This window comes from Dromiciops gliroides, chromosome 3 (assembly GCF_019393635.1).
Source record: "Dromiciops gliroides isolate mDroGli1 chromosome 3, mDroGli1.pri, whole genome shotgun sequence".
Taxonomy (NCBI): Eukaryota; Metazoa; Chordata; class Mammalia; order Microbiotheria; family Microbiotheriidae; genus Dromiciops; species Dromiciops gliroides.
This window is the reverse complement of record NC_057863.1, coordinates 650,932,668-650,954,328: the sequence shown is the minus strand read 5'-3', so window position 1 is coordinate 650,954,328 and position 21,661 is coordinate 650,932,668. Positions and strand designations below refer to the sequence as shown.

The window sequence follows — 21,661 nt, the reverse complement described above, 5'->3', positions numbered from 1 at the left end:
GAAACACTGAAATCTCTTCCCCTGAGGACTCACCTGTGGATTCCAGATAAGGAGGATGAACAGCATCATGGGGATCCCTGAGGTGTCAGCCTGAGAGGCAGCAGCATGCCTACAGTCACACAGCTCTGGCCACCATTTAGGCATGGAAAGGTAGGTTGGGCCAAAGGCAAGGAATGGCAGGGGAACAGAAGGGAAGGGGGGCCGACATGCAAGCAGAAACCAACACACCCACATTGAGATGGACACAGACAGGAAGCCAGGGAAGCAGATGCCCCAGATAAGACAGACAGAAAATCTAATGTTGAGTGAGGACCTGAAATGGAGGCAGAGATAGGGGCAGAGATGCACTGACCTGAAGAGAGGATCAGCCTTCTGGAGGGACCACAGAAGGGCTTTGATGTCTTGGTGAACTTCTGCAGCAACAGGAGACACGGAGCATCTGAGCTGCCTTGCCTCTCCCCAGAGAACAGGCAGAATTTTACCTGATGAATGAACCAATAGGAAAGTGTAATTCTTGGGTTGTCCACCGGGGACAAGCTGTATTCAAAGAACTTGCTAATCTGCAGGTGAGATGCAGGGGAAGCTTGCAGACACAGCACCACTGAGTCCCTTGGAAAGTTTAAACCCATTCTGGCTGAGTTCTGAATTGAGAATAGACTTTCTTATTTTCAAAAAACATTTTTTATTTTATTCATGACACATATTAAAAAACAATAACCAAAAAACTCCTCCCACCCTTGGAAATACGTAAAAAACAAAGAAAATCCCCAAACCCTCCCTCCATTCCGTGTTCCCACTTCCTCCCGCTCCCTCCAAAACCAAATTAAAAGAAAAAAAAAAGAAAAAAAACACCTACCCCTATGCCCCCCAAACAAGATGGTGCATTTCCTCAGGGAGGAGGGGAGTTTACACTGCAGCCTCTGGGAGAGGGTCAGAGATCTTCCCGCTACAGATACCTGCAAAGAAAGACACTCAAAACAGAAACAGAAACACAAATGTAAACAAAATAGATCTCCAGGGAATCTCTGGAGGATCAGGAGAAGTTGTCCCAGGGATGAAGGACAGGGAGCCAGAGGGGAGGTGGGAGGGGGATAATTGGCAGGATAAGAGGCAGGCAGGAATGAGAACAAGGAAGAGATGGAGGGAGGGTAACAAGCAGAACAGCTTTGTGTCCTTACATACCCTTATGTAAAACCTTTCCCACCATCCTGCCCCCACCCCTGAACAGCCCCAGTGGGTGAAATGAGGAGAGGAGGCAGGGGGAGAGGGGTAGGGAACTGCTTGCAGAAGTCGAAGCTTGTCCATGTCGAACCCCCAGAGTGAATGTGCAGCCAGTCCCCTGTCCCATTCCCTAGGGAGCCCTTCCTCCTGACCAGACCCTCAGAAGCAGATTCCTCCTCAGCAGTTAGTTATGGGATTCTCCCCCCTTCCACAGTATATCTTTTTTTTTTAAGTTTTTTTTATTCCATCAATGTGATATTCTGGGGGATTTTTAAAATTCTTTTTTTTCTTCTTTCCTTTTCCCCCTCTCTCTCCTCCTATTACACACTTTTTTGTTTTGTTTTGTTTTGTTTTTTTAGTAAGGGGAATACCATGACGTCGCTCTAGCCCGGGCCCTGTAGACTCTTCCCCGGGGTCTGCTGTTGAAGCCACTATAGAATCCAGATCGTGAACTACTGTAGTTAGTAGCTCTAGCATGATGATAGCGAGCAGGCGGAAAACCCCGACCTGTGGTGCTGATCCCCGGCCGATTGGTCCGTTTTGGTGTCACTTTGATCTGTCGTCCTCTGAAAAGAGAATCGTCCAAGGCCATTGACGTCCTCACCGAAGCTTTATCTGAAAATTCTATATATGCAAACCCTTTAGGATGGCCACTGAACTTGTCCCAAAGGATGGTAACTCGATGAACTGAACCACAACCATGGAAGTGTGCCTCCAGCTCTTCTGCTGTGGCACCATAGTTAACACTGCCCACATAGATGGACCGGACATCAGGCTCCATCTTCTCCTCAATGGACATGATCCCGGGGCCAGCATTGCCTGGCGGTGGGCTCCTGTTCATCTGTTTCTCCACCTCCTTCTGAAGCTCCTTCAATTTCTCTGCCTCTTCCTCCATCTCCCTTACTCGGGCTTTGATGGCCTCCAGCTCCGGGTCCTCTATAGCGCCGTGCCCCGGGTCGCCCTGAAGCAGGCCTGGCTCTTCCTCCTCCTCTTGAATGCCGGGAACTCCTGGGGGAGCACGGGGCCGGGGCCGGGGCAGCGGCTCCGGCTCCGGCTCCGGCTCCGGCTCCGGCTCCGGCTCCGGCTCCGGCTCCGGCTCCGGCTCCGGCTCCGGGGCAGCGGCTCCGGCTCCGGCTCCGGCTCCGGCTCCGGCTCCGGCTCCGGCAGCCAGTCCTCGGGCTCCGGCAGCCAGTCCTCGGGCTCCGGCAGCCAGTCCTCGGGCTCCGGCAGCCAGTCCTCGGGCTCCGGCAGCCAGTCCTCGGGCTCCAGCTCCTCCGTCTCCAGCCCGTTCCCATAGTCCCCTGCGTCGGCCGGGGCCCCCTCCCCGGCTCCCCCCAGGTCCCGGGCACAACATGGGGCCAGCACCCTGGCCCGGAGCCTCGACCGCCCGCTGCGCCCGCTGCCATAGCCGCCTAGAATAGACTTTTAAAAATACATATGGGGGCTTGGGGCACCTAGGTAGCGCAGTGGATAAACCACTGGCCCTGGATTCAGGGGGACCTGAGCTCAAATTCGGCCTCAAACACTTGGCAACTACTACCTGTGTGACCCTGGGCAAGTCACTTAACACTCATTGCCCTGCAAAAAGAAAAAAAAATTACCGATGGTTTCAGGGAGTCAGAAACCATGTCTGTTGCTAAACAGTCAGAGAATATATACCTTTCAAACCCAGGGTTGACACCTCTTCCCAAAGGACATTCACACCTCAAGAAGGGTGTGAACTCCACACTTGATGGTTAGCTGACCTCTTTGAGACTGAGGCTTGTCCTAGGTCACTCAGACAATGATCGCAAGAGCAGAGTCTTCATCACATTTCTGAAGACTGCGACTTTTTCCAGGTTTTATCTGCATCTTTATCACAAAACCTTGCTAAGGTATTGAGAAAAAGGGATGCTGAATTCCTCAACTCATCTATCCCTCTGCTCTGAGTCTTGACTCTATGACTTCCAAATACTGCCTCCATACCAAGACCAAACAGTCAAAACCCTGAGAGAAAGCATACTATGTGACTATCTCCTTAAGGGACATTTTGGTGAAATTTTAAAATAAAATATAATCAAGCAAGCAATAGCAGCATGTAAAACATCATTTTCCTTTAGTTGGAGTACTTACTAGCTGTGTGGCCCTGGGCAAGTCACTTAACCCCCAATGACCCGAAAAACAACAACAACAAAAATGCACGACCTTCTCTTGGGGGCATGGGGGTTAGTGTTTTTTCCTTTTTCTTCTTTTAATTTGACTTTGGAGGGAGCAGGAGGAAGTGGGAACAGGGAATGGAGGGAGGGCTTTGGGATTTTGTTTATTTTTTTAATTTATTTGTGTGTGTGGGGGGGGGGTGAGGCAATTGGGGTTAAGTGACTTGCCCAGGGTCACACAGCTAGTAAGTGTTAAGTGCCTGAGGTTGGATTTGAACTCAGGTCCTCCTGAATCCAGGTCTGGTGCTCTATCCACTGTGCCACCTAGCTCCCCGATTTTGTTTATTTTTTTAGGTATTTCCAAGGGTGGGAGGAGTTTTTTGTTTTTTAATATGTGTCATGAATAAAATAAAAAAAAATGTTTTTTGAAAATAAAAAAGTCTATTCTAAATTCAGAACTCAGCCAGAATGGGTTTAAACTTTCCAAGGGACTCAGTGGTGCTGTGTCTGGGAGCTTCCCCTGCATCTCACCTGCAGATTAGCATGTTCTTTGAATACAGTTTGCACCTGGTGGACAACCCATGAACTACACTTTCATATTGGTTCATCCATCAGGTAAAGTTCTGCCTGTTGCCTGGGGAGAAGCAAGGCAGCTCAGATGCTCCCGTGTCTCCTGTTGCTGCAGAAGTTCACCAAGACATCAAAGCCCTTCTGTGGTCCCTCCAGAAGGCTGATCCTCAGCTTCAATTAGTCAGTTAGCATTTGTTTTGTTTCTACTGGATACCTTCACGATAGAAAAAATAGTTATTCAGCTTCCAAAATTTATAGGGGAAAGAGGGTGAAGGGAACACCTGTAGAAATGTTAGAGCTGGGATGGGAGCTCAGTTGAATGAATCAATCCAATCACCTGACTCTTTTAAAGGATGCCTTAGTGAGAAGAGAAGTCATTTCATACAACAAGAGATCAATCAAGTTTTCCTTCCCCAAAAAAGGGAGGTCCTTCAAAAGTTGCTCAGTAGCATGCACAATCTCAGGGTGGGCCATGTGTGGCCCTCCCAAATGATTCAGCTAAAACTTTCAATATTAATCTCTACCACAAATAATTTTAACCACAAATGTATATCATTTAATGTGCGGTTAACACTTGTATATAGAGCATGCTCTGGATTGCAGGCAAATTACATAAGGATCTGAAGAGAATTTGAGAGTAGTGGTGGTCTATGTAGATACAATAATTAGTTCATTTGAACAGGATTACTCATTCATTGTTTTACTATAGAAAACTCATTCCATACAATCTAGAATAATCACAGACTTGGTTCCAATTGGAAGTATTTCTTAGCTAAATTCATTGGTGACCTACCTACAAAGAGTGCTGTGAGCTATGTGCTTCTGTATAGGCTTCAATATCTAGAATCTCACCCCCCTAAGGAGAGAAGGAGCAACTGAAAGTAAATAACTTGAGCAAATATCAAAGTATTAAACATATACAATTTTCTTCCTTGAATGACCAGCTATACTGTAATGAGCAAGCCATTTTTGTCCTATGTAACAGATAAATACTTCTAGTCAAATTATGAATGAAACTCATTTTCATGGACTGCTTCTTTTTGTCACACTGATTATAATAAGCTGCAGTCAAACCTGTTTCTGAATCATTTTGGCTTATTGGCATTAACTAATGAAATTTATATGAAAAAATTCACACAAATTCCCTTGATCAACACTTGGACACACAAAGCTTCAGAAATAAAACAACTTTATTTAAACTTTAAAATATTTTATAGATACTAAGCCATCATACCTTTAGAGCCATTGTTGTTGTTTCACCTCCATTCTCAAAGAGGGCCAACTAGGGTGGTGTATTGACTTGTGAGTGAATTGGATTTAAGTGTGGCAGAGATGTGCAAAGTCACCAGCCCCACTCTCTCCTTCAGAGTCATTGGAGTCTAGTGACAAGACAGAGGTCGGGATGACTGGAGATGGCCCTAGATGCAGTGGGAGTCTTTCCCAGGTCTTAGTTTGTATGAGGCCATGCTCACTAAGTGATTAAGGTTAGATGAGAACTGAGGCAATAGATGGCCTACTTTGACTTCCCAGCAGAATCAACCTGGGAAAGAAGATCCCCAGAGTTTCTGGCCAGAACAAAAACAATTGCTATTTACACTCACTCTGAACCATCAAAACCAAATCAGCAAATAAAGTTTGGGTTGAGATCCATTATTGGCCAATTAATGAGAGCCAAAGTGATCTGGATTTAAAGACATAGTCAAGTAGCTTCATTTGGATCTCAGTGGGTGTTTTTCCCTTTTTTCGTTTGTTTGTTTGTTTTTTGTGAGGAGATTGGGGTTAAGTGACTTGCCCAGGGTCACACAGCTAGTAAGTGTCCAGTGTCTGAGACTGGATTTGAACTCAGATCCTCCTGACTCCAGGTGTGAGATTTAAAATTGGATTCTAGAGCATTAACCTCCCCTTTTTAACCTTTCCCTTATTTATCTCCCAGAATAGTAAATGGAAGAAGCCTCTGGTCTCTAGTTAGAGTTTTTATTGTTTGGAAATTACAAAGTGATATTGATTAGAGAGACAGGAAAGTAGAAATGCAAAACAAATAGTCTTAAGTCTAAGCTTAGTCTATATTACATATAAAACTCACCAAAAACCCAAGGCCACCTTTGAGGGGGAGAGCCGCGTCAAGCACATGATGTTACGGTGAGCCTGGCCGAGTCCAACCTCCATCAGCGTCTCTGTGTGCAGCGCCAGTCATCAGACAAGGAGAGCCGACCCAAAGACCTCACTTCCATTCTCTCCTTGCCTTTTAGGCTTGCACCCCGGAAGCGGAGTGCCTAACAGACGGACCTGGCTGTTTGTCATGGTCTCCTCCCTGAAAGGGTGGTCCTTCAAAAAAACTGGCGTCTTTCTGTTATCGCTAACTGACTGTTAAAAACTTACATTTTTTTACCACACAGGGCTGGTGCTCTATCCACTGCACCACCTAGCTGCACCCCCCCAGTGGGTTTTGTAAAAGCCTAGTGTCCCAGAGTTACATTTCAATAAATTATTAATAAAAACTACATGATACAAAAGATTTAATCATCTCACTTTGGGAGAAGAAAACGATCAAAGCCATGAAGCCATGAAGTAAGAAGGTGATACCTCCTCCCTGCTGCATGAACTCTTCCAGGAGAATATATGGGACTAAAGGCTGCTTCTGGTGCAGGTTCATATTCCATATAAATATTTTATTGTTTTCCAGTTACAATTATAGTTTTCAACACTTGTTTTCATAAGATTTGTAGTTTCAATTTTTTCTACCTTCTTCCCCTCCCTCTCCCTTCCCCAAGACAGCAAGTAATCTGATAAAAGTTATATATGTACAATCACATTAAACATATTTCTGCATTAGTCATGTTATGAGAGAAGAATCAGAGCAAAAAGGAAAAACCTCAAAATACAATAGAACAACAACAAAAAAATAGAAATAGTATGGTTCAATCTGCATCTAGATTCCACAGTTCTTTTTTTTTTTTTATTTGAAGAACATTTTCCATCATGAGTCCTTTGGAACTATCTTGGACCATTGCCTTGCTGAGAAGAATCGAGTCTATCACAGTTGATCAACACATAACATTGTTGATACTGTGTACAATGTTCTCCTGGTTCTGCTCATCTCACTCATCATCAGTTCATGAAAGTCTGTCCAGGATTCTCTGAAATCTGCCCGCTCATCTTTTCTTATAGCACAATAGTATTCCATTACATTCATATACCACAACTTGTTCAGACATTCCCCAATTTCCAATTCCTTGCCACCACAAAAAGAGCAGCTATAAATATTTTTGTACATGTGGGTCCTTTTCCCTTTTTATGATCTCTTTGGAAAAAAGACCTAATAGTGGTATTGCTGGGTCAAAGGGTATATACAGCTTTATAGCCCTTTGTGCATAGTTCCAGACTGCTCTCCATAATGACAGGTTCATCCTCTACATTAATTTCCCCTAAGCCCCAAGAAAAAGGTGACTGCTAACCAGAATTTGTATACAATTTAATTGAGTAGTGTTAAGAGCTGTTAAGGGGTTTCCTGAATTTAGCTGCCATATTTTTAAGAAGCACTGGCCCCAGAGCATACAGGAGGCCTTGAATGTGTCAAGGATGAAATTCTTCCTGAGCTGATGTGAAAATTTCTAGGTCCGATGAAGGAAAGAAACAACAAAATCTCTAAGATGAAGAAAATAGGTTTATTGAGAGAAGGCCGATCTCACAATAAAGCCGGTCTCAAGCAGGGATAGGTCCTGAGAGACCCAGAGCTTGGGGCTCACCAGGGTTTTATCATGGAATAACACGATCTGCAAACTGTGATATAATAGATGTTAGCTAGAAGCTACTTAGGATGGCTAATCAGAATCCCAATTTACCCACTAGAGTTACTGGACATCAAATGCTGAGGTGGAGAAGGTGATGTCTAGAAGCGACAGGTGATGGCTAGGGATAGTTTGTAGTGTGTTGTTTAAAGTCTAAATGTGGCTTCTAATCTGCCCCCCAGTTTTTTTGGGGGGAAGTTGGCTAAAATCACTTATAAATTCAGCAAGAGTATAGGCTTTTAAGGATTTATTAAAATATATTATAAGTAAGTGAAGAGAGAGAGATTGAGAACAGATTCCTTATAGCATGGAAAATCCTAGCTTGGATCTATTCGGTATAGCTAGAGAGAAAAAGCAAACTTCCTTTCCTAGCAGCCCACAAGAAATCTCTCACCATGCCAAAAGTCCTGGACAACCAGGGGGACCCTACTTTTTCTCCCATCTGCCACCACACTGGTTCCTCCACAAACAGAGACCACTTCAGAAAGCGAGCCTCCACTTCCTAGTTCCTGTCTCCCTCCCCAAAAGGGGAAGTCCTTCAAGCTGATTGGTTGAGAGTGGTCTCTTGCTGATGTCAGTAGTATGACACCTCTGAGAACAACATGTCACTCAGGGTCAACCAGGTGTAGTCTCTATCCAATCACCCTTAAGTAGGTACTTAGTTTCTCAGTCTCACCCAATTCAAACACTTCTAAATCAATCTTCAGGTGGGGCCCCTGGGCATCTGCCAAATCCCATTATTTTATCACACTAGCAAGACTTGATGATCATATGGCATTGCTAATCATCCAGCATTGAGATTAGCTCTATTATTCACTTAATCTACAAATAAAATAGAATAAAATATCTAGATATAGTAAATAACAATTTTTAGTTGATATACTAATTATTATCATAATTAAATCTCTTTAAATCTCTTATAACTAAGGGGTGGGGAAAATCTCACTCACACTGACATAATTTGTTGTTGCATCCCAAGCTGGATCTCTTGTGGGAGGAGGGACCCTAAGTCCCAAGGAATCCTTAACCTTTCCCAAGAGAAAAACAGCTCTGCCTCCCATCTTAGGAATGCAGTGTGGCCAAGCACAAAGACCCTAGTCTGCAAGGAACAAAGATGATATATTGACATATGGCTGCTATTCATACCCAGGCACTCCTAACCAGTTGTTTCCCTTCCAATTGCTTTGCCCCTCCCAGCTACTTTGCATACAGCTTTGTTTGTAAACATACAAAAGACCAGGTCTTCTCTAACCCACTGGGACAGTCTCCATAATGATTCTGTCCCCTACCCATATATTTGTCTCCCAATCTTTTTTTTTTTTATCTTACAAGATTCATGATGAGCCTCCAATTCTTTGGGTTAGCTATCCCCCCTGATCCAAGTCTCAAATCCCCCCTCCCAACAGACCCCTGTGTTACTCTGGGAGGCAAGACAGGTGCCAACCAGTCTGTACCAGTCTGGGATAATGCTTATGTAGTTGGGGTCCTTTGCAAATAAGCAAACCCTCCTATCTTCACAGTCTAGCAGGTCCCAAGGGAAAAGAATGAGGCTTTTGCTATCATCCTACTCCCCCCTGTGGGGAGTGGTCTTGTCCTTTGTCCCACCTTTGCTGCATCATTCCCCTTCCCATATTTTATCCCTTTGTGGTATTCCCTCCTCTCTTTGTCCTGCTTTTATAAAACTAAACATATGTAAAAATGGATTCCACATGCATGTTCATTTCCCTTGTAATAAACCTGGCTTTCATATAAGTTTCATGACATTGTGATTGCCAATTGACATTTTGGTGGCAGCAAGGGGGTTATGAAGAGAAAAGTGACTCAGACTGGCCCCAGGGTTCAGATACAGGGCTTCATGCCAGCATGGGTTTTCCTTCCCTATGTGAGATTTAAAGTTGGATATGCGGAGCATTAATCTCCCCCTTTAAACTTTCCCTTTTATATATATATATATATATATATATATATATATATATATATATATATATATATATATATAAATCTCCCAGACCAATGAGAAAAAGGAGCCTCTGAGCTTTAATCTGTGAGGGATTAGTTTTTATTGCTTGGGAATTAATTAGACAACAAAAGGTGAAACCAATTAGGGAAATAAAGAAGTAGAGATACAGATGAATGGTCTTAGATCTAAGCTTAGTCTATTCGATCCCAGAGATTAAGCTGGTTTAAAGGAATTTAGTATTTTCCTTTATAAAACTCACCAAATCTCAAACTGCCTGCCAGGCCGAGAACTAGCACACCCAAGGCCGAACACCAACCATTTGCTTCCAAACTCCCCTCACCTGAGCACCACCACTGCTAAATCAGCAGCCAGAGAGAGCAAACTTCCATTCCAGTCCTCACTTTCAAGTTGGCGTTCCAGAAGTTCCTCTAGTGTTCCTCCCCAAAAGGGGAGGTCCTTCAAAATTCGCTTCAGTAGCATGTGCAATCTCTCAAATGATTCAGCTAAAACTTCCAATATTAATCTTTACCACAAATAATTTTTACCACACCTATAAGATCTCAATTTGGGGGATTTTCACTTCTCCACTTATATTTCAGAATCCCCTCTCTTGTGACTGAGTTACTCATTGCAAGAGAAAGCAGGTTGTCCATGGTACAGGGCACAGAGGTAAGGCATTGTTTTGTTAAGGGTATCCCAGCCTGATGCAGGTTTTAGACTACCATTTGGATAAGTGGGCTGGATGTTTGGATGAAGGTTTTTCCTAGCTAAGGCAGAATTGAGTTTAGTTTTTCCTAGCTAGAAGACTCCACCAAAGAGAGCTTTGGGAGAAGTTCTGTCAGAGGTTATCCAGAATTTGAGGTGGCTGAAATAGTCTGGGTTTTTGGTCCCATTTACAGGGTGCTGACTGAGAGGTGTTGCAGTTGAAGAGGGTATATGAAAAGTGAGTGCCCTAGTTTTCCTAGTGGTCTACTGCCTGGCATAAATAAAGAAAATAAAATGTCTGTACCACATTAGAAATACAAAAGTTTAGGGTTATTTTGTTATTGTTGTTATTGTCTTTGTTTCTGTGTGTGTGTGTGTGTGTGTGTGTGTGTGTGTGTGTGTGTGAGAGAGAGAGAGAGAGAGAGAGAGAGAGGGAGAGAGTGAGAGTGAGAGTGAGAGTGAGAGTGAGAGTGAGAGTGAGAGTGAGAGTGAGACAGAGAGAGAGAGAGAGAGAGAGAGAGAGAGAGAGAGAGAGAGAGAGAGAGAGAGAGAGAGAGAGAGAGAGAATACTGGAATTTGGCAGATGACTAGGGGTCCCACCTGATTGATCTAGTATTGTTTGAGAAATCAACTAAGTACCTACTTGAGATGATTAGATATAGACCACACCTGGCCTGCCCTGAGTGATGTATACTACTGACATCACTATGGGGACCACTCTTGACCAAGCAACTTGAAGGACCTCCCTTTTTGGGGGAGGGAGAGATAAAGGAGAAAAGGGAACACTCACTCAGAGGAGCTCTCTTTTCCTGTTGGTGAGCTTCCGAGAGCAGACTGGAGAGGGACTGCACAGCGGAAACTATGGAGCCCAGGTGGTGAGTTAATAGAAATGAGGCAAGCTCTTCAAATTAGCTGAGCTGGAAGCAAGTTTGGGGATTGAGTCAGTCTTTGCTAGGGCCAGGGAGCTTACACATTTTTCTCTTCCCCTAGTCCCTTGTCACTGGCTTTATTAACTTCACCTTTGTTATATATTTTATTCCCATTAATAAAAACTGATTTGTTTGTGGAAAAGATGCTGTTAATCTCCTTTCTTATTGGCCTGGGAGAAATAACTAAAAAGGCAGTTTGGAAGGGAGGAAACTTTGGACCTAGAGGGTCCTCATTATTTTCTGAACCCCAATATTATGGTGAGCCACCCAATTAATTTTCCCCATATTAAATTTGGTCCCTACACCATGAATACTAATGTATCCAAAGATGGTTTTGGTTCCTGTAAGGGGACAGCCAAGGGTCAAATTTTATAGGCCATGAAATGTGAACATATTTATGTGATTGACAAAGATGGGCATTTTAACTTGATTTGTGGACCTAAAGCCTAGGTTAGCAAGGAATTTTCAGCACTTATAAGTTGCTGGTCTGGGGGCAGCTAGGTGGCGCAGTGGATAGAGCACCGCCCCTGGAGTCAGGAGTACCTGAGTTCAAATCCAGCCTCAGACACTTAACACTTAGTAGCTGTGTGACCCTGGGCAAGTCACTTAAACCCAATTGCCTCACTAAAAAAAACTTTAAAAAAAAGAAAAAAAGTTGCTGGTCTGTTTCTGTTTCTTTTATTTGTTCTTATATGTCTCTCCATGTCTTTGTAGCCATTTTATTTTTAGAAAGATTTGGTTCTCTTCTTTTGCATTTCTGAACTGTGGGAAAGTTCTTTCTATCACCTCTCTCTCTCTCTCTCTCTCTCTCTCTCTCTCTCTCTCTCTCTCTCTCTCTCTCTCTCTCATACACACACACACACACACACACACACACACAATCCTGGAATGAATGTTTTTTGTGTTACAGATAAAGTCGTTTCACTGATTATAGAAAGACAGGTTTGGGGGGCTGTTTCTGTGAAAGTTTCAAGGCTTGCACTTCAGAACTGGACTAACATTTAACCTTTTCCTGGCTCATGAAAGGGGGGAAAGTCTTTTTTGAACCAAGACATAACCAGAATGTAATTGAATTTGATTGGAGAGTCTAGTTTGGTATTTAGGGATCATACATCACTTCTCATTTCCACTCACTCCCTACCTCATTCACCAAACAAATGGGTATACTCATGTGAGAAAATAATGGGGTTTGGAATGCCCAAAGGCTCCAGCTTGAGGAAATTGATTGGATTCACTGACATCACTGATTACCAGTACCCACACTTGATGAGTAATGTATTCATAGAAATTATGTAATAATGAATAATGTCAGTCATTTACATTTATCATCTATTTTCTATGTGATGGTAATTATATATTTGTAGTTATTTGGAATGATTGCATATTGTATATTATATCCTGAGTCAAAGCAAATTCACATTTTTTGCTGTCATCATTATCCTCAGTTGTTAAATCCATATGAGCCTTGGATTATGGGAACTTACCATTTGAGACATTAATAATTGCCTTTATTCTGAGTTATCAGATTCAGAGCAACCAAGATACCAGCCATCCATGAGAGAAATACATACAAGAGCAAGCATTGAACTGTCACAGAAGGGGAGACGTGCACGAAGTCCAAATACTACACTGAATTGGGAAAGGCTGAGAGAACAGCCATTGGCAGGAGCTGAGGTTGGATTCTCTTGGTTTAATTTTCCCCCCACATAGCACCGGATGGCTGGGCTATGCCATCTCATTCTTTTGGTTTTTGTTTTTTTAATCAAAGCAATTAGATTTTTTTTGTCTGTGCCTTTAATGTAATTTTATTTTCCAAAATATATGTAAAAACAAATTTTAACATCAATATTTAAAACTTTGTGTTCCTGCCAGAAGCACAGGGAAGGGGAGTCACAGCTGTTTCCTGCTTCAACAGTTCTTGAAAAGAACCCGCTGCTCGATTCGCTGATGGAGCTGCCCTTAGCCACCTCTCCACCTTCACCTCCATTAACCAACACTTCTCCGTCCTACCATTCAAGCAGTAGCTGTCCGCCTCAGCCACCCTGGCTGTTGCTGCCGCCACTGCCCCAGCTTCAGCTGAAGCTGCCTCCTCCCTCCACCTCCTCTTCTAAGCCGCCTCCACCATCTCTGCCACCATGACTACCTCATCTCCCTCTCAGGTGTGACAGAACTACCACCAGGACTCTGAGGCCACCATCAACCAGAAGATCAGCCTGGAGCTCTATGCCTCCTACGTCTACCTGTCTATGTCTTACTACTTCGACTGAGATGACATGGCACTGAAGGACTTTGTCAAGTATTTCCTGCACCAGTCCCACAAAGAGTGGGAGCATGCTGAGAAGCTGATGAAACTGCAGAACCAATGCGGTGGCCACATCTTCCTGCAGGACATCAAGAAACCAGACTGCGATGACTGGGAGAGCAGACTGAATGCAATGGAGTGTGCTCTGCACTTGGAAAAAAATGTCAATCAGTTGTTACTGGAACTGTACAATCTGGCAGCTGACAAAAACGACCCCCATTTATGTGATTTCATCAAAACCCACTACCTCGAAGAACAGGTAAAATCCATCAAACAACTGGGTGATCGCGTAACCAACCTGGGCAAAATGGGGGCCTCGATTCTGGCATGGTGGAATATCTTTTTGACAAGTGCACCCTTGGAGACAGTGACAACAAGAGCTAAGCCACAAACCTGGCTTTCCCCACACCTGGGAACTGTGGGGTCCACTCCTCCTGTCTTTCTGTGCATGCATTTTTTGGTTATCTGACCTTTTCATAATCTGTACCAAAAAAGTGACTTGGTACTGATGAAAAAAAAAAAACTTTGTGTTCCAACATCTCTTCCTCATGCCATTCCCACCCCCACCCACAAGAACTCAAGCAATTCAAAATAAGTTATACATGAGTACTCATGGAAAACATCCCCACATTAGCTAGGTTGTGAGAGAAAACAGTCAAAAACACCCCAAAACTTCAGATTAAGGAATTGTCAAAGAGGAAAAAACAATTTTTTAAAATGTGTTTCCATCTGTTTTCAGATACTATCAGTTCTTTCTCTGTAGATAGGTTGCAATTTTCATAAATCCCTCAGGGTTATATTGGATCATTACCTTGCTGAAAATAACAACATGCTTCTCAGCAGATCATGTTACACTATTGCTGTTATTTTGTATACAATTCATTTCACTCTACTTCAGTTCATGTAGGTTTTTCCATGTTTTTCTGATAGTATCTTGTTCATCATAACCTGTATATAGTACCTTAAACGTGACAGAGAATTTTCTTCATAATAGCCCAGTAAAGTAGGTACCATATATTTTGCCATTATAATCAATCATCATAACTATTTCCCTCCATCCTATTCCCTTCCCATGATATTTACTCTATTTTCTATCTTTTTACCTATTCCTCCTCAAAAGTGTTTTACTTCTGACTATCGCCTCCCAGGCTCTGCACTCCCTTTTTTCACCCTTCCTTCCTTATCCTCTTCCCCTCCTATTTTCCTGTAGGGTTAAATAGATTACTCCTCCCAATTGGGTATGAATGTTATTCCCTCCATGAGCCCACTCTGATGAGATTAATGTCTTTGAGCTAATTATATGTTCTAAATTTTCTTCCTCCCTCCCTCCTCAACCCTCCCTATTAGATCAAGCAATTGAATATGTCATACTTGTACAATAATGCAGAACATCTTCACCTTCCTCAAAAGTGTTTTGTTTTTTACTGCTCTCTCCCCCAATCTGCCTTTCCCTCCTTCCCTTCTCCCTCCCCTTATGTCCATCCCCTCCCTCAGGGCAAAAATATATTACTATACCTATTCGAGTATGTATGTTAGTCCTTCTTTGAGCCAATTCTGATGATATTAAGGTTCACTCACCCCCCAACTCCTCCCCCCTCTTCCCCTCCCCTCCATAAGTTTTTTTCTTGTTTCTTTCATGTGAGCTACCTCTCCCCATTCCACCTCTCCCCTTTCCCCTCCCTAGTCTATTCCTCCTACACCTCAACCCTATTTTAAAGATGTCATCATGGGTTAATTAAGTTGCTCAGTGAAAAAATCATCAGCCCTGGACCCAGGAGGCCCCAAGCCCAAATCCAGCCCCAAACATAAGACACCCCACCCTGTCTGCCCCACAAAGAACAACACATAAATGCTTTACAGATATCATCCCTTCATATTCAGTTCAGACCTGTGTCTTCTGTGATTTCCTTACTGAGATAGTTCATATGAGTTTGAAGTATTATCTTCCCATGTAGGAATGTAAACAGTTTGATCTTTTAAAATACCTCATGAAATCTTTTTCCTGTTTACCTTTTTATGCTTCTCCAGGGTCTTGTATTTGAAAGTCAAATTTTCTATTTAGTTCAGGTCTTTTCATCACAAATGCCTGAAAAGTCCTCTTTTTCATTGAAGCCCCATTTTTTCCTCTGAAAGATTATACGCAATTTTGCTGAGTATGTGATTTTTGGCTATAGTCCCAGTTCCTTTGCCCTCTGGAATATTATATTCCATTCCTTCTGGTCCTTTAATGTAGAAGCTACTAGATCTTACTTTATCCTTGTTGGAGCTCCACAGTATTTGAATACCATTTTTAAGCTGCTTGGAATACTTTCTCCTTGACCTGGGAGTTCTGGAATTTGGCTATAATATTCCTGGAGGTTTTCCTTTTGGGATCTCTTTCAGGATGTTATTGGTAGATTCTTTCAATTTCTATTTTAGCTTCTGCTTCTAAAATATCAGGGCAATTTTCCCTCATAATCTCTTCGAAGATGGTGTCTAAGTTCTTGTTTTGGTCATGGTTTTCAGGTAGTCCAGTGATTTTAAAATTATCTCTCCTGGATATATTTTTCAGGTCAGCTGTTTTTCCAAGGAGATATTTCACATTGCCCTCTATTTTTTCATTCAATTGGATTTGCTTTACTGTGTCTTGGTTTCTCATAAGGTCACTAGCTTCCATTTGTTCAATCCTAATTCTTAGGCAGTTATTTTCATCAGATAGTTTTTTAATCTCCTTTTCCATTTGGCTTTCCAAACCATTGACTTTTTTCTCATGACTCTCCTGCATTGCTCTAATTTCTCTTTCCATTCTTTCCTCCCTCTCTCTACATCTTCCTTCTGTCTCTCCTACTTTCTCTTCAAAGTCCCTTTTGAGAGCTTCCAAGGCCTGAGATCAGTTTATATTTTTCTTGGAAGCTTTGGATGTTGGAGCTTTGACCCTGTTGTTATCTTCTTCTTCTGAGGTTGCATTTTGGTCTACCTTTCCCCCAAAGAAGTTTTTGATGGTCTTCTGATTTCTCTGCCTACTTATCCTGGCTTACTGTTTCTTGTCTTTTAACTCCTTCTTAAAGTGTAGCCCTGCTTCCAGAACACACTGTTCGAGCTACAGCATGGCTGGGGGGGGGGGGGTGATTGGGCTTCTTCTCAGCCTGCCTGGCCTCGATTTTATTTGATTTTAAACTCTCCACTTGGGGGGGGGGTGCTTCTCAGCTCCGCTCCTGTTCCCAGCTTCAGAGGGTCCTAGGCATTTTGGTTTGAAGGGGAGCAGGTTTTAATCTCACCTGGCCTGTTCTCTGGTCCAGAGATAACCTCAAGCCTACTTACTAAACAACCAATCAGCAAAGCTTTCTGTGGTGTGGTTCTTAGCTTCAACTAGCCTGCACCCCTCCCCTACCTGGGCCTCCTGTGGCTCAGGATTTCTTCCTGGTTCCCTGTTGGGGTGGGACAGTTGAATTCTTCCTCCCAGTCAACTGGTGCCCCTGCACTTACCACCCCTCACCCCGACCAGCCATTTAACCTGACCACGCACTCAGTTCCAGAATATGCTGGTTCATCAGCCCAATTGTGGGGTTAGGCTTTACTCATGACCCAGCACAGCACCCTGAAATGTATTTATAGCTGGAGAAGACCCTCAGCCCATATTTTTGTGTGGTTTTTGCTATTTTGGGGGTGATTGTATCAGGAGCTCTGTGTGTTTAATGTCTTTCCCCTGCCATCTTGACTCCACCTCCTAGTGACCTTATGAGAAACCAAGACACAGTAAAGCAAATCCAACTGAATGAAAAAATAGAGGGCAATGTGAAATATCTCCTTGGAAAAACAGCTGACCTGGAAAATAAATTCAGGAGAGATAATTTGAAAATCATTGGACTACCTGAAAACCATGACCAAAACAAGAGCTTAGACACCGTCCTCCAAGAGAGTGTGAGGGAAAATTGCCCTGATATTCTAGAAGTAGAAGCTAAAATAGAAATTGAAAGAATCTATCAATCACTTTCTGAAAGAGATCCCAAAAGGAAAACCTCCAGGAATATTATAGCCAAATTCCAGAACTCCCAGGTCAAGGATAAAGTATTGCAAGCAGCTAGAAAAATGGTGTTCAAATACCATGGAGCTCCAACAAGAATAAATCAAGATCTAGCATCTTCTACATTAAAGGACCAGAGGGCACAGGATATGATATTCCAGAGGGCAAAGGAACTGGGACTACAGCCAAAAATCACATACCCAGCAAAACTGTGTATAATCTTTCAAAGGAAAAATGGGACTTCAATGAAAAAGAGGACTTTTCAGGCATTTGTGATGAAAAGACCTGAACTGAATAGAAAATTTGACTTTCAAATACAAGATCCTGGAGAATGATAGAAAGGTACACAGGGAAAAGAAATCATGAGGGACATTAAAAGGTTAAATTGTTTATAGTCATACATGAGAAAATAATACTTGCAACTCATAAGAACTTTTTTTTAGTAAGGAATACACAGAGGACACAGGTCTGAACTGAATATAAAGGGATGATATCTATAAAGCATTTATTTTTTGTTTATCCTTGTTCTTTGTGGGGCAAACAGGGTGGGGTGTCCTTTGTCTATGGCCTGATTTGGGCTCAGGGCCTCCTGGGTCCAGGGCTGGTGCTTTGTTCACTGTGCCACCTAGCTAACCTATGATGACATCTTTAAAATAGGGTTGAGGGGTAGGAGGAATAGACTGGGGAAGGGGGAGAGGAGAGGTGGAATGGAGAGAGGTAGTTCACATGATGGAAACAAGAAAAAAGCCTATGGAGAGGAGGGGAAGAAGGGGAAGGAGAGGGAGAGGGGGAGTGAACCTTACTATTATCAGAATTGGCTCAAAGAGGGAATGACATATATACTCAAGTGGATATAGTAATATATTTTTGCCCTGAGGAAAAGTGGGAGGAGAAGGAAATGGGGTGGGGAGAAGAGGGGAAGGAGGGAAGGGAAGTTTGGGGGAGGGAGCTGTAAAAAGCAAAACACTTTCAAGGAAGGTGAAGATGTTCTGCATAATACCACATATATGACATATATTCAATTGCTTGATTTCATAGAGAGAGTTGAGGAGGGAGGGAGGAAGAACAATTTAGAAAACAGAATTAGCTCAAAGGCCTTAACCTCATCAGAGTGGGCTCAAGGAGGGAATAACACACACACAATTGGGAAGAGTAATCTATTTAACCCTACAAGGAAGTAGGAGGGGAAGAGGATAAGGAGGGAAGGGTGAATGAAGGGAGGGTAGAATGGGGAAGGGGGCAGTCAGTAGCAAAACACTATTGAGGAGGATTAGGGCAAAATAAAATAAACAGAGTAAATATCATTGGAAGGGAATGGGATGGAGGGAAATAGTTAAGATGATTGACTACAATGTCAAAACATATGGTACCTACTCTGCTGGGCTATTGTGAAGAAAATTCTCTGTCAAGTTCAAGGTACTATATAAAAATTATAATTTTCTGATGCTATCAGAAAAACCTGGAAAGACCCACATGAACTGAAGCAGACAGAAATGTACTGTATACAAAATAACAGCATTAGTGTAAGATGATCTTCTGGGAAGCACGTGGTTATTTTCAACAAGGCAATGATCCAATATATCTCTGAAGAACTTGTGAAAATTACACTCCATCTACAGAGAAAGAACTGATGGTATCTGAAAACAAACACATTTTTTGACAATTCCTTAATCTGAAGTTTTGTTTTTAACCTGTTTTCTCTTACAACCTAGATAATGTAGAATTGTTTTCCACGACTACTCATATATAATTTATGTTGAATTGTTTGAGTTCTCAGGGTGGGAGGGGATGGAGGAAGAGAAGTTGGAACTCAAAGCTTGTTTAAAAATTGATGTCAAAATTTGCTTTTACACGTAATTTGGAAAATAAAAGTCTAAAAAACATAAAGAAAACAAAAAAGAAAAGACTAAACAACAAACAACATTTCAGTTTCCATACTCCATCAACTGTGGCATCCAGTTGCCTATGTATGTGAAACTTCTAAAAAAACAGACTTTATGATTCCCTTTGTATATCCCAGCCATTCAGTGCTAGAAGAAAACATTTTCCAACTATAATGTCTTATGTAATGTTAAATTGAGTGGTATTTAATTTCCAACATCCTTTCTGTTATTTTTTTCCTTATCATCCTTGCTGAAAATCTAATCATAAAAATGTTAAAAATTCTATAATTTACAAAACTTTTCATTTAACTCAAATTGTTCTTGTTAGAAATAAAATTCTATATACTCAAAAAAGTGATGAAATCACTTGTCTACACCCCCTCTCTATTCCTCTGATTTAGAACTAGAAGACCATTAGAGATCATGTTGCCTAATACCCTTCTCTTGGAGATGGATAGGGAAACTAAAGATTAGAGCAATGAAAAGGCTGAAGACCACATGTGTGGAAGGTCAAGAACTTAAGTCAGGTCCTATGATCTCAAATAAAATGCTTTTTCAAGTACATCATCAGGGCCACAAGGTCTCTTCAGAATGGCATCTTGCCTGGCATCTACTTGCCAACATCTTTACACCTGTCTATCACAAAAGAGAAACCCTTACACTCTTTTTGTGTTTTATTCATCCATTCTATACTTCCACATCCACCTCCTCTTCACTCTCTTCTTCATCACTGTCAGAAACTTGAAGATCCTCATACAGAACACTGACTTGACCCTTCTGAGCCAGGCCCTTTGGAGTTCTATCCTGAGAAGGATCCTGGAGTACCTGAGTTGTTGGGAGGGGAAACAAAGGCTACTATTATTTAGGGACATGGTTTTGATTTCCACAACACCCCCTTTCCAGTTGTGTCCCACTATCTCCATTTCACACTGGAGACAAAACTAGGTCTTCCCTCTTCACCTCCTATCCCTTGGGGATTTTCCCCTTTAAGCCCATGACTCCCAGTCTCCATTTCCCTGACCCATGCTACTTACTCCTGCACCCGATTTCCATAGGAGGGCTGGCTGTGTGTCTTTGTCCAATGGGGGTCTCAGGAGTGACCTGTCTGGTACTCGTTTGGAAACATCCTTGGACTCCCAGGTTAATTCCTGGCCAGGTTGTTGGTGCACATTGTTGTGGGGTTCCTTGTACCAAAGGCCAGATGAATCATGCAAAAATGGCTTTGAACAAGTTGGGGGATCTTGAGGCCCTCTAGGAGGATGGGACCGGAGGCATGGAGGAATGGGGCCTGCCTTTGGTGGAGGGATCTTCGGTTTCTGAGTCTGGTTCTTGAAATCTGACCCTTTTTGGCAGGGATGAGTTAAACTTCTATCTTTCTGCTGGAGCCAATTTTGGAGACTCCAATCTTTACGCTGAGGATGTGAGGGTGCTTCAGGCTCAGCTTGAGCTAACTGGACTGGAGGGGGCAGAATCTTCTTGGGGGGGTTATCTCTGAACTTCACAGGGAGAGTATTCCCAGTCTTTTCCAAAGGAGCCTGAGGAGATGGCATTAGATTGGGAAGAAATTTTGCCTGTCTTCTGGAGGAAGAGTAAGGAAGAGCAGGTTGGCATGGATGCTGCACAGAAAAGAAAAAAAAAACATTGCTTGATTATTATATCTATGAGAGATGATCTGTGCTCTATTGGCCTCTCTCTTTCCTGGAGCATTTGACAGTTTAGGGGTGGGGAGAAAAGGTTCAGAGTTTGAAGCTTTGTACCAGGTCAGGAATGCAGGAAAGACTTTCTCACCCACCCCATGGAGTCGTAGAATCATTCAATATATTGAGCCACCCAGTACAATTACAAACTTTAACCTGGTTCAGCTTAATCTGGAACATCTGTTTTCAGCCCTGGGTAGGAGAACAGAGAAGAACCCTACACACACAAACACACACACACACACTTCCCAATGCTACTATTTTGTACATGAAGCAAATAAGATTCTGAGAGGGAGCAGCCGATGAATTAAAACATCTCTACAGAAACTTGTAAATCTCACATTTTGGATGTAAGACTTATTCCTAAACATGGGTTGGAAAGTGACAATCCAAAGTTTCCTATAACCAGCTGACATATGCATCTTAATGTTTATGCTGACATTTGTTCTGACGTGCCAAATATTTGAC

General features: G+C 42.6%; 1 protein-coding gene and 1 pseudogene across 1 annotated transcript; one reads left to right on the top strand and one right to left on the bottom strand.

Moving 5' to 3' along the window:
- Nucleotides 1-1,576: 1,576 nt before the first annotated feature.
- Nucleotides 1,577-2,849, bottom strand: LOC122748265 (polyadenylate-binding protein 2-like). Its single transcript, XM_043993931.1, is given in 4 exon segments — nt 1,577-2,300; nt 2,471-2,543; nt 2,546-2,633; nt 2,823-2,849. Coding segments are annotated over 4 exon segments (912 nt in total).
- A 10,594-nt stretch (nt 2,850-13,443) lies between these two features.
- On the top strand, nt 13,444-13,994 carry LOC122745419 (annotated as a pseudogene).
- The last annotated feature ends 7,667 nt before the right edge of the window (nt 13,995-21,661 follow it).